General features: G+C 35.3%; 1 protein-coding gene across 4 annotated transcripts in view; it reads left to right on the top strand.

The window, feature by feature from the left end:
* The first annotated feature begins 2,377 nt into the window (after positions 1-2,377).
* Positions 2,378-14,274, top strand: part of LOC143240518 (monocarboxylate transporter 13-like) — a 37,853-nt gene continuing 25,956 nt past the window's right edge. For all 4 annotated transcript variants that reach the window (XM_076483062.1, XM_076483072.1, XM_076483088.1 and 1 more), the window contains exons 1-3: positions 2,378-2,967; positions 5,454-5,597; positions 7,236-8,096. In XM_076483062.1, coding sequence (XP_076339177.1) covers positions 2,514-2,967; positions 5,454-5,597; positions 7,236-8,096 — 1,459 coding nt within the window. In that variant the 5' untranslated portion in view covers positions 2,378-2,513. The remainder of the gene's footprint in view (positions 2,968-5,453; positions 5,598-7,235; positions 8,097-14,274) is intronic.

Genomic DNA, 14,274 nt, shown 5'->3' with positions numbered 1-14,274 from the left:
ATTTACACTTGAAGAGCGTATTGTGACTTAATCGTCGCATAATATTATGCAGCGAGAATGAGGGACAGCACACAGATACACTGGATGCATAAGATATATGGATGGGTAGAGACTTATGGGCCACCCTGTATGTATATAGGTTATTACTATTTATGAACTTTTTTCTCTTAAAACATATAACAGTAATTGAATAAGTAAAGCAAACAATTATCTCTTCTTGTTATGACCATTTTTCTCCGTTGCTGTTTCTCATAGCTTGCTAAGCCTTAAGAAATTTCGCTTATGAAGTGTGTGAAAGGAAATGTTTTGTTGGTTATGTGTGTACATATATAATCAAAATAATCGTAAATGACTATATCGATTCCATTGAATTCCATTATAATTTATTAAGATTAGTAACTAAGCTGTATTTCGTTATAAATAAAGGTGTTTGATTCAATACATGAGCGATATTTCAGCAAATAGAAAAGGTTATTATTTTATATTCTAGTTTATTAATGTCGGTAATATATGATCCCAATTCGTACAAAATTATAGACTTTGTATTTTGACATCACAAATATCTAACCTGAACCAGTGTCGTATTCAACATACCACGTGAAACACAAAAACATCGATATTTAGGTGTGTTATTTTAATATTTTCTTTTAAATTAAAAGATTGATTAATATATAACATTGAAATTTAAATTATAAGCTACAGTTTAATAGTAAATTTATTAATATAAATTCATTACGTAGTACTTTAATAAAATTTCAATGTCAGTCAACAAACACAATAACGTGGCCTTTGGACCGTAGCAACGGGGTAATTCAAGCTTGATTAAAAGCGTTTAAACTGAATAATAGGATAAAGTCTTACAACAGCTAATTCCTATACTTTTGTAACATTCATGCAATGGTTATTTATATAGCATTTGTAGTATGGGTTTTTTTTTTTTATATTTATCCCTATCTTGTTTACTTTTGTTGTTATTGTTTTCCATTGTCATCCATATATCATCCTTATTTGATGCTACTCTCCTGTTCTCCACGACATTTTTGTTTGTTTTTAGCTAAATTTAAGTTCTTAACATCTTTGAAAACATCGAAAACGTAAGTTTATAAAAGTCTCGTAGGTTGTTATAAGAGAGATTTGAGACTTATAAGCAATATATAACGTGCATCAACCATTCTTCACCCGACCCATCCTAATATACTTACTGTGGCGCTTAGTGATAGATATTTCAACCAAGTATACTTATGTCTTCTTACATCACTACTCAGCAATATTATACTTCTGTAAAGACCAATCTGTGGTTAAACTCATGTAGCTTCTTGAAGTAAATATGCTGAAAAAGTTTATAATTAATTATAACACATTGACTACGTAGATTGTATTTCCTGCAGATCGTTTGTCTATTGTATTTAAGTTCATTTACTAAGAAATAAAGCTATTTGCTTTATTCAAAATAAACATAAAGTTATGAGATTCTTTATTCAGTTATAATTTTTATAACTGAGGTGGGATGCAATAGTTAGACAAACTTTTTTCTCAACAGTACATGAACAAGTACTTGATCACATCAATCTAATGTCCCCTAATTACATCATATTGAATATACACATATTTTCAAGCATTTCAAAACCCCGTTGCAAACCAAGCATGTTTGTTTTTGGTTTTGGAATTTCGCACAAAGCTACTCGAGGGCTATCTGTGCTAGCCGTTCCTAATTTAGCAGTGTAAGACTAGAGGGAAGGCAGCTAGTAATCACCACCCACCGCCAACTCTTGGGCTACTCTTTTACCAACGAATAGTGGAATTGACCGTCACATTATACACCCCCACGGCTGGGAGGGCGAGCATGTTTAGCGCGACGCGGGCGCGAACCCGCGACCCTCGGATTACGAGTCGCACGCTTTACGCGCTTGGCCATGCCAGGCCCACAAACCAAGCAATTAGTAGCTCTAAGTTGGCGTTCCAGGAACAGATCGATCCTATCCTATCCCGTCATGCTCTGCAGTTATAGAAGGAAACAGCGGGCATTCAATAACGTTGCTAGATGGAAACTGATGTGTAAAACAAAACATTAGAACATAAAGAATGAAAAAATATATTTTATTTTGCAAACAAACTTTTATGCATTTAACTATTGATAATATTACTTAGAAAAATATGTCCGGTGTTTTTTCTTTCACGATTTTATGAAACTGTAAGAATAAAACAAAGCAACTAACTTTACTACTGTTAAAAAAAACAAAACACTTTTAAGAACAGATGGCAACTTGTTCAATGTTCTGACATTTTACTGAGCATGTTTCAACATTCTAAATAAAGTAGTGTATGATGTAACAGCTGCGTCTGCGCTGCACCAATACTGCTGCGGTAGTGTCAGTGAGCCAGCTGATTTGGAAGTCCTGCCGCATAGCAACGGGAGTTCAATGTCTACAACAGGCACAGTAAACGATTTATGGTTATAAAATCGGACGTACTTTTATAGTTCTTTTGAGATAAAAATTTCAAAAATCTGGCAAATGGATCGGGATCCATGCCTAGCTTCCGGACGGGTGAAAAATGATACAAATGGCGTTAATCAAAAACGTAGTGAAATGGATTCCTACCCAAGAAATCAGAACGATATAGGTGTCTTGAATCAGATGAGTGATGAACAATCACAGGGAAAAACTGAGATGTTATACGAATTGAAATACTGCTTTAACAAAGCAGAACATTTCGAAGGAATATGCTCAGAAAAAGAATGTAACGAGATTGATAATACCCAGACAGAAACATTCTCATCAAATATTGATTTTTATCAACGTTGGTCTTGGGTTGTTGTCTGTGCTGTCTTCGTGGGATTTTCTTTATTAGCTGGACTTTTTTATACTGTAAATCTACACTTTGTAGTTTTCCTGCATGAGTTTCACGAGTCTAGAGCTCACACTGCCTGGATAGGCTCCTTGTTCACTGCAATGATGCAACTAGGAGGTAAAATTATTTTAGTCTGTTTAAGGAGGTAATGTTTAATAGTTTTAAACTTTTAACTGGTAACTGTTTATTCACGTATGGGTAGTATTCCCGCTACAATGACTAATACTGTTTGAATCTCTTTTCCTAAGTTTCATAGAGAACATAAGCACATATATTATAATACAACCATTCAGTGACGAGCTGAGCTGAATACTGCAGCTTTGAATTGAATTAGCTTTCATCAGCCCAGCTGGAAATAAGGAACGCTACCCTAGTTGAGTTCTTAGATCTGTAAATAAAATTGTTTTGTTTCTCATTTCGCGCAAAGCTAAACGAGGGCTATCTGCAGTAGCCGTCCCTGATTTAGCAGTGTAAAACTAGAGAGAAGACAGTTAGTCATTACCACCCACCGCGAGCTCTTGGGCTACTCTTTTACCAAGGAATAGTGAGATTGACCTAACATTTATAATTTTCCCACAGCTAAAATGGCTATTATGTTTGGTGTGACGGGGATTCGAACCCGCGACCCTCAGATTATGAGTCAAGAGCTCCCCACCACCTGGCAGTGTTGAACTATATAACATTCATAAGAATTTTACAACCAGTATTCATTTAATTGGTCAGCTAGGCAGCATATTCTGTTTTACCCACTATCATGTTCTAAGGTGAACAGAAAAAAGGTAGCCAAAATTAAATTATTACAATGTAAAATAAAGGTAAGGCTACAACGAATGCATACTTGCTGATTATGGAGAAACGGATAGACGTATTGTTTGTTTGATTTTTGAATTTCGCGCAAAGCTACACAAGGGCTATCTGCCCTAGCCGTAACTAATTTAGCAGTGTAAGACTAGAAGGAAGGCAGCTAGTCATTATCACCCACCGTCAACTCTTGGACTACTCTTTTGCCAACGAATAGTGGGATTGACCGTTACATCATAACGCCCCCACGACTGAAAGGGCGAGCATGTTTGGTGTAACGGAGATGCGAACCCGCGACGCTCGAACGCCTTAACCTACCTGGCCATGCCGGGTTAAACGTATGTTCATAACGTTGTTTTGAACGAACAGCTATTTTAGATCTAAATAATTCTAGAAAGCCTGTAACAATTATATTTAGCACAGTGTTGATTTGTTTTGGTTAAGTGTTCTTTGTGTGAAATACTTTGCAAAAGAAAAAATTAAATCGAAGATAGTCAGACTGTGATGACAAAGACTTGAGCAATTTAGTAGAACACTCATTGCTTTAAAATGTTTGACAAAGCAAACAAACATATATCAAACACAGCCCACGTGATCAATTATGTGACTTTGTACTCAACAACAATGAAAGCTGGCCCAACGCTGAATTAACGAAATTACAAGAATAAAAAGCCAGTAAAAAAGTAGGCTCGGAAAATATAACATAAAACTGTAAGCTATATTTTTAATGTAATTTGTTTTAGTTAACTAGATAACTTGTAGCATTAAGATAGACATAGAACGCCTAAGAAGAATACAAGTTTACTTAAAATTGTGTAGATTATAAAGTTGATTTTAAGCTATAATGTTTTGTCTGTGCAATAAAGCGAATCAGTTAGTCAGTTAGTGTATTTGAACATGTGTGAGTTACTGCCCTTATTAAGTTACTTTTTACAATAGGCCCAGCATGTCAGGTGGTTAAAGCACTCGACTCGCAGTCCAAGGGTAGTGGTTTCGAATGACCGTCACACAAAACATGCTCGCCAATTCAGCCGTGGGGGCGTTATAATGTAATCGTCAATCTCACTATTCGTTAGTAGAAAGAGTATCCCAAGAGTTGGAGGTGAGTGGTAATGACTAGCTGCCTTCCATCTAGTCTTACACTGCTAAATTAAGGACGGCTAGCGCAAATCGCCCTCGTGTAGCTTTGCGAGAAATTAAAACAAAACAAAACAACAACAAATAGTATACATGTGAGGCCTGGCATGGCCAAGCGCGTAAGGTGTGCGACTCGTAATCCGAGGGTCGTGGGTTCGCGCCCGCGTCGCGCCAAACATGCTCGCCCTCCCAGCCGTGGGGCGTTATAATGTTACGGTCAATCCCACTATTCGTTGGTAAAAGAGTAGCCCAAGAGTTGGCGGTGGGTGGTGATGACTAGTTGCCTTCCCTCTAGTCTTACACTGCTAAATTAGGAACAGCTAGCACAGATAGCCCTCGAGTAGCTTTGTGCGAAATTCCAAAAAACCAAACCAAGTATACATGTGTTAAACGTGTAGAACCATTACAAGAGGAAATAAACTAATTTGTCATTGTTACTTGAATGGAAGTTGAATTATTTTTACCAGATAATTTAAAAGAATTTCTTAACGTAAGAAGAACGTTGAAACAATACTAATATTAATTGTGACTCTAATGGCCATTGGCGTGATATGGTTTACGTGATTCAATAGTCTTTCCTCAATCAGTGGAAAACACTCACAGTAATTTATGTCATGTTTGTGATGAACAACATTAAGTACTTTTTTATGTACTTTTTTTTATAGGTCCTTTTGCAACTATCATTATCAAGGCAGTCGGTTGCCGGACAACAATCATTTGTGGGGCAGTTGGAATGGCAGGTGGATATATTATAAGCTCATTCGCAACGGGAGTAAACTACCTTATAGTTTCTCTAGGAATTGTTACAGGTTAGTAATAAATAATTTTGATTGTTTGTTTGTTTTTAGTTAAGCACAAACCTACACAAGAAGCTATCTGTGCTCTGTTCACCACGAGTATCAAAACCTGTTTCTAACTAATAAATTGTCATCTACACACAAATAGCAGAAAGTATGTCATTTATGACATGTTATTTTACAGAAGAAAATAACTTAAATTCATATATCTAAGTACAGTAAATCCTGTCTAAGCCGGAAACAGCATGGAACGGAAACCTGTAAAAGCCGGATATATCAAAATTTTGCGACATATCTTAAGATTTCTCTTACAAAAGGCCCTCTATATGGTGGAACCTGCGTAATGCAGACGAAAAACTATCTTTCACCTACCTCATCTATCAACAAGCAGGATTAAAACCTGAGTAAGGCATAAAAATATTTTTGATTAAACATTAATTTCTTATTTAATTAATAATTTCTTTAAATATTAATAAATTATCTGATATTTTGTTACAGTAACTATTGGTTTAGTATATTCTGTTATTTTTTTCTGCCGTCATTATTTTTGCAGTTAAATTAGATACATAATTTGTAGAAATATATTTGTCTTTTAAGTGCAAAATTCTACTCTTTAAATAATTCTCACAAGAAAAATAAATTCCTATCTTCCCTAATTTTAAAAGATAGTGAGGAAATAGAAATTCCTACTTCATCGCAAGTGTTAAGTTATATTAACGCTATCAAATTGTATGCAAAAATGACAGGAGAAAAAGAACTGCATGAGAAGGCCGTAGAATTGGCGTGGGCCAAGTGGGTAAGGCACTTGACTCGTAATCGAGGGTTCCGGGTTCGAATCCCCCGTCGTACCAAACATGTTTGCCCTTTCAGCCGTGGGGACGTTATAATGTAACGTTCAGTCCCACTATTCGTTGATAAAAGAGTAGCCAAAGAGTTGGTAATGACTAGCTGCTTTTCCTCTAATCTTACACTGCTAAATTTGGGACGGCTGGCGCAGATAGCCCTCGTATTGTTTTGCGCGAAATTAGAAAAAAAACAAAACAGAAGTGGCGTTTTCTTTTAACCTCATGAGAAAGCCCATTAAAAATCGAAACAGTTGAAACTGGATACTTTCTTGAAATAAATTTGATTAAGATTTTGTATACTTATGTATATTTTGAATATCTGTGTTTGTTCGTATCTAATAAATATAGCATAAACAGTATAATAACTTTATCCACAAACGTTTTACTTCCCTTGAGTCAAGCAAATATAACGTTCCTCTCAAAAAATATATATAATAAAGGAAATGCATGTTCACTATGTCTGAACCGGAAATTTTACTCAGTCCCGTGCGATTGGGCCTTACACAGGTTTTACTGTAAATACATATTATCTGTAATTTTTACAATAAAAACTATATTAAACTCTTAGCGATTAAAAAGATATATTTTTAGTAGTAAAACATTTTCTAGCAACAATAATGAACGTATGCATATTCTTATTAATGTTAGATAGTTTCCACAGAGACTTTAAGTCTTTCTTCTTTCTGATCATTAAAAAAAACGATTAAATAACAAGATTTTTATGTTTTAATATACAGTTGTATATGTATTATTATAATAAATTTGTTCCATAGATTAAAAGAAATACACGTTTTTGTCTTTTCAGCTTCCTGCATTAGTCTGGTCTACAGTGGCTTCACAGTAGCTCTTGGTCTTTACTGTCATAAATACCATGGTATAAGTACTGGAATTGCATTTTCTGGTGTTGGATTTGGAATTTTTCTTTTTTCTCACATGTTACAGAATGTTCTTGATGAATATGGATGGAGAGGAATGATGTTTATAGAGGCTGGGATGGCACTAAATGTTTGTGTTTGTGGAGCAGTGATATTTCCATTACCCTCAACTAACAGCCAATCATCACAGTTTGTTGATGTTGGTAAGGAAACATCACTCAGAGTTATTGAAAATGTAACTGATGAAGTAAAAGTGCAGTCATTTCTTAAAAAGGTTTGTCATCATTCCAAATTTAATAAACCTGTGGCTTTTGGAAGTGCTTTTCTTCGAGCAAATTTGCTTTTTGTTGATCCCAAATTTACATGTTTCAATATAGCCTGTACTTTTTGGATCATGGGAATATTTGCACTTTATGTGATTTACAAAGACATTGCCATTTTTTTTGGCCATGGGGATCAGTTTTCCACTGTTCTATCTTGTATGGGTATAGCAGACATAATTGGCAGGGTGTTAGTTGGGATCATATCCTCAAATCCAAAATGTCATACTGTAGTTTATTCAGTTGTATGTCATTTTGTAACAAGCATTGCAATAGCACTGCATATCTTTGCTAAGTCATTTGAAGTCTTTTTATCTCTTGGAATTGTCTTCTCTTTTTGCTATGCCAAGCAGTGTGTTATTCTCGCTCTAGCTCCAGCAGCAATGTATGGAAGGGAACGGCTAGCTGCTACATTTGGATGTTTGCTGTTTTTTTGTGGATGTGGAGCTCTCATTGGACCACCTCTTGGAGGTAGGCAATGAATACATTTATCTCGTTGCAAACAAATAAACATTTTATATTCCTTTTTTTTTTTTTAATATTATTTATATTATTAATTTAATTTCATTTAGGAAGGCTTATAGATACTTATGTCAATATTTTTCTCTTTAAATTGTATGACAAAAAAAGCAGAAAATTAGAAGTTTCCATCATAAATAATGTTTCTTTTTTTTTTCAGAAAAAATTATTCTTATCTCAAGATGAAATGTGTAATAAATGTTGATTTGTAATAAAAATCTGAATATCTGTGTTTCAAGATTATCCTTGTGCTGATAAACCAGCTTCTTAGAGGTGAGGAAAGAATTATGATTTTTGTTTAAATTATACAGAATTCCTTTGAAGGCTCTAGGATGCTTAGGACATGAAAAGCAGGTTAAGGAATATATTAATTTATGGAATTATGGGAAATTAGAGAGGACCTTTTTTTCTTTTCTGCATTCTTCTGAGATTGCTGGTTATTAAGTAAAGGTCAAGATTGAGAGAATTTTGAGCAGTGCTGTCACAAATCCTTTACCATATATACACTAATAAAGCATATTTTTCTCAAATAGTGAACTTTTCTCATTTTTGGTTAATGGAGTACTTTTTAAGTTCACACCTCATAAATTCAACTAATTCCTGTTTCCTTGATGACTTGTTAGCTCTCTGTTGTTCTTTTCATCTGGTTAGGCTTTGTCTCTTTGGCTTGATAACAGCTGTTGATTCCTTACAATCTTGGTTGAAATGGTCAGTTTCCCCACAGTTATGAGAGATATATACTGATAACCAACCCTAGGAGAAGGGAGTTTGACATTGTGAAATCATGAAATTTAACAGGGTAAAGGAGTATGGGGTAACTTTAGCCCATCAGTGGTAAAACCCCAATGACAGCATGGGATAAATCCTCAGAATTTAAGCCTTTTACAAAATATGACTAAAGCTGTTTTTATTTGGTTTCATAGTTTTCAAGAAAGTGAATTTCATTAAATCATGTGATACAAATGAATTAGCATGTGAAAGTTTGTAGAATTAATGTGCAATTAACAAAAGCATATATATATATATATATATATACACACACACACTTAAGTTTCACCTGAATTATCTGATGGATAATCTGTTGATGCAATATTATGAAAATGAATCAGTTTTATTTGGTTTATTTATCCAATTTCCTAGTGGCAAACAGCCAAGTAAGCCCCCTATATAAGTGCAAAAACATTTCTACAATAATCCACAATAAAACTTAAAATAAAAACTTACATAAATTTAAGGAACATTCATATCAAAGCTTAAATTGATACTAGATTATAATAATACAGGTGAAGAAGAAACATTTCACAAAAGGAAGTAAATGTAGAGATGAATATATCTATCCTTCAAAAACAATGCAAACAAGATAATAGGAATAGGACTGACATCATCTTTACATAATAACATAGGCACACAGTGTAGTAAAATGTTAACAGATGAAAACAGAATGAAACTCTACTGTGATTGAATGTTTATATATATATATTATTATATATTAATTCTTGCCAATACTATTATGTAGGAATGATATAACTGCATCCCTACTATCTCATTTTCATTGTTTTTGAAGAATTTATGTTATCCATTTCTACATTTACTTCCTGTTTAGAAAATTTTTTCCTATTATATTCTTCTTAACCATCTTCCAGTTTTAAATTTCTTCGTGGTCTTCGTTTATATTTATATAAACATATTCATCTTCTCTTAAAAAAATTCATCATCTCAAGTAACACTTTGCTCCCTCTCTTTAAACTTGTGGTCGTAATTTCCAGCAGTTAAGTTCTAATATATTCAAGGCCATTGCTACTGCCACTGACATAAAGGTGACAATAAAAGCCACTGAATAACTATTTCGACCAACAGGTGTCGGTTACAGCTGGCCCAGCATGGCCAGGTGGTTAAGGCACTTGATTCGTAATCGGGGGTGGTGGGTTTGAATCCCCGTCATACCAAACATGCTCGCCCTTTCAGCCGTGGGGGTATTATGATGTTATGATCAATCCCAGTATTCGTTGGTAAAAGAGTAGCCCAAGAATTAGCGGTGGGTGCTGATGACTAGCTGCCTTCCCTCTAGTCTTACACTGCAAAATTAGACAGATAGCGCAGATAGATAGCCCTTGTGTAACTTTGCTCGAAATTCAAAACAAACCAAACCAGTTACAGCTACATAAAAGCTCTTAAGCACCGACATCAACAGTTTAATTTAGTTTTACTAACTAACCGCAATAGTTCACATAATTTGTCACAAAATGACTACATTAGTTATCATGAACCAATTGATACTAGAAGGCAAAAATATCAACATAGGCATGTTATTACAGCATTTTGTTTCTTTACCGAAATTTAAAATTAGTCACAATTACCTTAACAAGAAAATATCTCATGCAAATAATTTTTAACAGCTTGCAAACTATATACAATCGGCTCGTCCTCTTGTTTAATTTACTTTTGTCTGTTATTTGTATTGACGTGATTTTAATTGCCACCAACTTACCGCTGTCAATGCATGTAAAGTTCAATTTTATTTCACAAAATAATATCCTGCTTCTGAAACCAATGTTTTCTGATTGTTCTTTTGTTTATGGATTATTTTAAATTGAGCGGTATGTCTCCGGATTTACAACGCTAAAATCAGGGGTTCGATTCCCCTCGGTGGGCTGAGCAGATAGCCTTTGTGGCTTTGCTAAAAGGAAAACACAAACACACAAACACATATTTTAAATTATCAGTTGAAAATAATTCATGCGTACTCCTTCCATGTAAACCACAATGAATTTATTTTCTCTGTCAACTTCTAAGGTTTCCGCAAGCTTTGAATACTTGTACTTTTCATTGTTTTAGGCCTAGCTTACAAACAACGTTAACTAACGTAAAACGCATCAACATAGTTACACAAATCAATCAACAACACAGATCCACATACATCACTAACTGATTCAATAACCCGTCTCGAACGCAAAACGTAAGCTTCGTTTATCTCCTTGACTGCATTTCACCTACCAAACATATATAACTAGCAGACGAGTCTCAGGGAAAAATTGAGAAATAAACGAAAAATAAATAAGCACAAAAACATTTATTTCAAAACTTTTATTTTCCTAAAAACATAAAACATACATACACAAATACTAATGCTAAAAATTAAATTACTACATTAAAGATTTTTGTAAACAGTGTTCCTAGTCTTGCTTTTGGTGCAAAGTAATATGAATGTTTTCCATTACCTACATCATAGCATACAGAACTGACAGGTGGTAAGGACTTTCGACTCGCAATCTAAGGGTCGCGAGTTCGAATCTCCGCCCCACCAAACATGCTCAACCTTTCAGCTGTGACAGCGTTGTAATGTAATGGTCAATTGAACTATTTATTGGTGAAAGAGTAGCCTAAGAATTGGCAGTGTATGGTGACAACTAGCAACTGTCCCTGTAGTCTTTCTCTACTAAATTAAGGACAGTTAGTGCAGATAACCTTCTACAGTTTTGTGAAAAATCGAAAACAAAAAGTATAGTGTCCAACATAAAGTTACCCATGAGAAAAGCAAAGACTTGTCAAATTTAATCTAACCACTTTTAAAGATTGTTCTTAAGCCTTGTTAATATAAATTGCACAACTGAGTTTGTGGGGAATTGAAGTCCCTTGAATTCAAAGGTTGTCAGTTGAGATGATAAGTATCTTAGGCAGAAAAACACCTTCACTTTTAACATTGCTTGTAATGATTGTAGCTTTGATGACATAAGAAGATAATTCTTTCATAATTAACTTTGTGCCGTTTGTTACGTATTACCATTTATTTCGGACGAGTCTCCAATTTATTATTACATTACGTACATATTACTACTTCAAATAACGAGAATTGTTTTGTTTGTTTGATATTGAATTTCAAGCAGCTCGAGGGCTATGAGGGCTAGCCGCCCCTAATTTAGCAGTGTAAGACTAGAGGGAAGGCAGCTAGTCATCACCACCCACGGCCAACACTAAGGCTACTCTTTTACCAAGGAATAGTGGGATTAACCGTCCCATTACAACGCCCCCACGGCTGATTGTTTGTTTCTTTGTTTGTTTGGAAATTTCGCACAAAGCTACTCGAGGGCTATCTGTGCTAGCCGTCCCTAATTTAGCAGTGTAAGACTAGAGGGAAGGCAGCTAGTCATCACCACCCACCGCCAACTCTTGGGCTACTCTTTTACCAACGAATAGTGGGATTGACCGTCACATTATACACCCCCACGGCTGGGAGGGCGAGCATGTTTAGCGCGACGCGGGCGCGAACCCACGACCCTCGGATTACGAGTCGCACGCCTTACGCGCTAAGCCATGCCGGGCCCCCACGGCTGAAAGGGCGAGCATGTTTGGTGCGACCGGGATTTGAACCGCGACCCTCAGGTTACGAGTCGAACGCCTTAAACCGCCTGGCCATGCCAAGCCTAATAACCAGAAAGTTTAATTTAAATTTAGAAGTTAATTAAATGTTAATATGTATTAAATTTATAATATTTGCTAACAACATTGATACACAATTTTCTATTAAGTATATTTTAATATACAAAGAGCAATAAAATTTATAATGTTGGTTATTACTGATAGTTATTACAGATGATGATTTATATACAGAAGTTTTACAAGCAGTACCGAGTCTTATACCTTGTCTGGAACTTAATATTTTATGGACGATTCAGGTCCACGAGGAGTAAATTAATTTCGAGTTCATATTGTCACACCTCGCTTAAGGTCGCTGGTTCGGCTGGCCTAACACCGCTTACAAGCTAGCTTTTACCGATGAAGATATTTAGTGTCCTCGTAGAAATAACAAAGTCCGAAGTAATTTACTGAAATTGAACCGTTTGTAATGTTCGAAAAATGCAAACGTTCCTGGTTAAATTCTGTAATATTCCGATTAATAGGCGTTAATCACAGTTACAGCTTCTGAGGTCTATATCATACTGACTGTAACTGACTAATAATATATTCGTACTGTCTCTTGACGCGCTGATTCATATTGTATAAGGCGCATTTCTAGAACGTTCAACAATGTTCGAACACGTAGCGTTTTATTGCTTATTCTTATTCTTAAGAATCTTCTACAAGTTTATAGAACAGGCGGGACTTGCGCAATAGCCAACATTATACATCATATGCAAAAAAACAACAAATGAAACAAGTGTAGATATTAAAATAAATGTATAACAGGAAATCATTTACACACTGCGTAATCTACGTAGGTCCAACTTAAATTCGTGAGAAGTGCCCCAGTTTTGAGTACCAAGTTGTGTGATGGAACAAGTGGGAGCTGCAGGGAATTCAATAATTCAACTGGATAGTGAACGACTTGATCAGGGCCCAACACTGAGTCAGTTAATTTGTAAGACTTTCTCTACCCAGGTAATTTCTGCAACAGCCTGGAATTTATCCTGTCAACATTATCATTTCTGGAAGCCAAAACAGCTTTCTCCATTAGTCAGATAATGTCTTATAAATATTGTTGCATATTTGGAAACACCTTTTGCTCCAGTTTCTCTATTGAAGTAGAAAGGATGCCTTCAGACATGGTGAGTAGTCCATTTCTGCTTTTAGCAAAAATATTTCCATTTCAATGTCCAGAAGCATTACAGCAAAGTTTCCTGTCTTCTTATATCCATGAAGATACATTTGTATGCATATTCTTAGTCTCAATTAGAAAACATGTCTCTAAAGGAATGATGACTTGATGCAGGCATTCAACTCATCAGCTTTGGTTCCTATAGGTACAACAGGTAAGATGTGTTAGAAGTTACCAGCTATGAGAAAAGCTACAACACCCATAATCCTTTCATTGCTCCAAAGGTCCTACAAAGTTGACAGGCTTAAATGCTCCCTTGTGCAACATAGTGTATTAATTCACAATTAACCAGAACTTGTGCAAGGACAGTCTTCTATGGGATGTTGCAAACAGGGAACTCTTGTTGGAATAGATCTAAGAGAAGCTAGAATGGGCAGTTTATTTTTCAGTAAGCAGAGTGGCTGCAAGTTCTGATGATTCTACAGCTAAAGAACAATATCTTTCTCACCATGCCCTTCACCCACCATAAGAACAATGATATCATCACAGGTTAGGGCATTAAATCTCCATGCATGATCCTTCCTATGGACCTTGTAT

Source organism: Tachypleus tridentatus, chromosome 2, assembly GCF_004210375.1.
Source record: "Tachypleus tridentatus isolate NWPU-2018 chromosome 2, ASM421037v1, whole genome shotgun sequence".
Lineage (NCBI taxonomy): Eukaryota > Metazoa > Arthropoda > Merostomata > Xiphosura > Limulidae > Tachypleus > Tachypleus tridentatus.
Note: the sequence above shows the minus strand (reverse complement) of the source record. Positions and strands in the feature narration are given on the sequence as shown.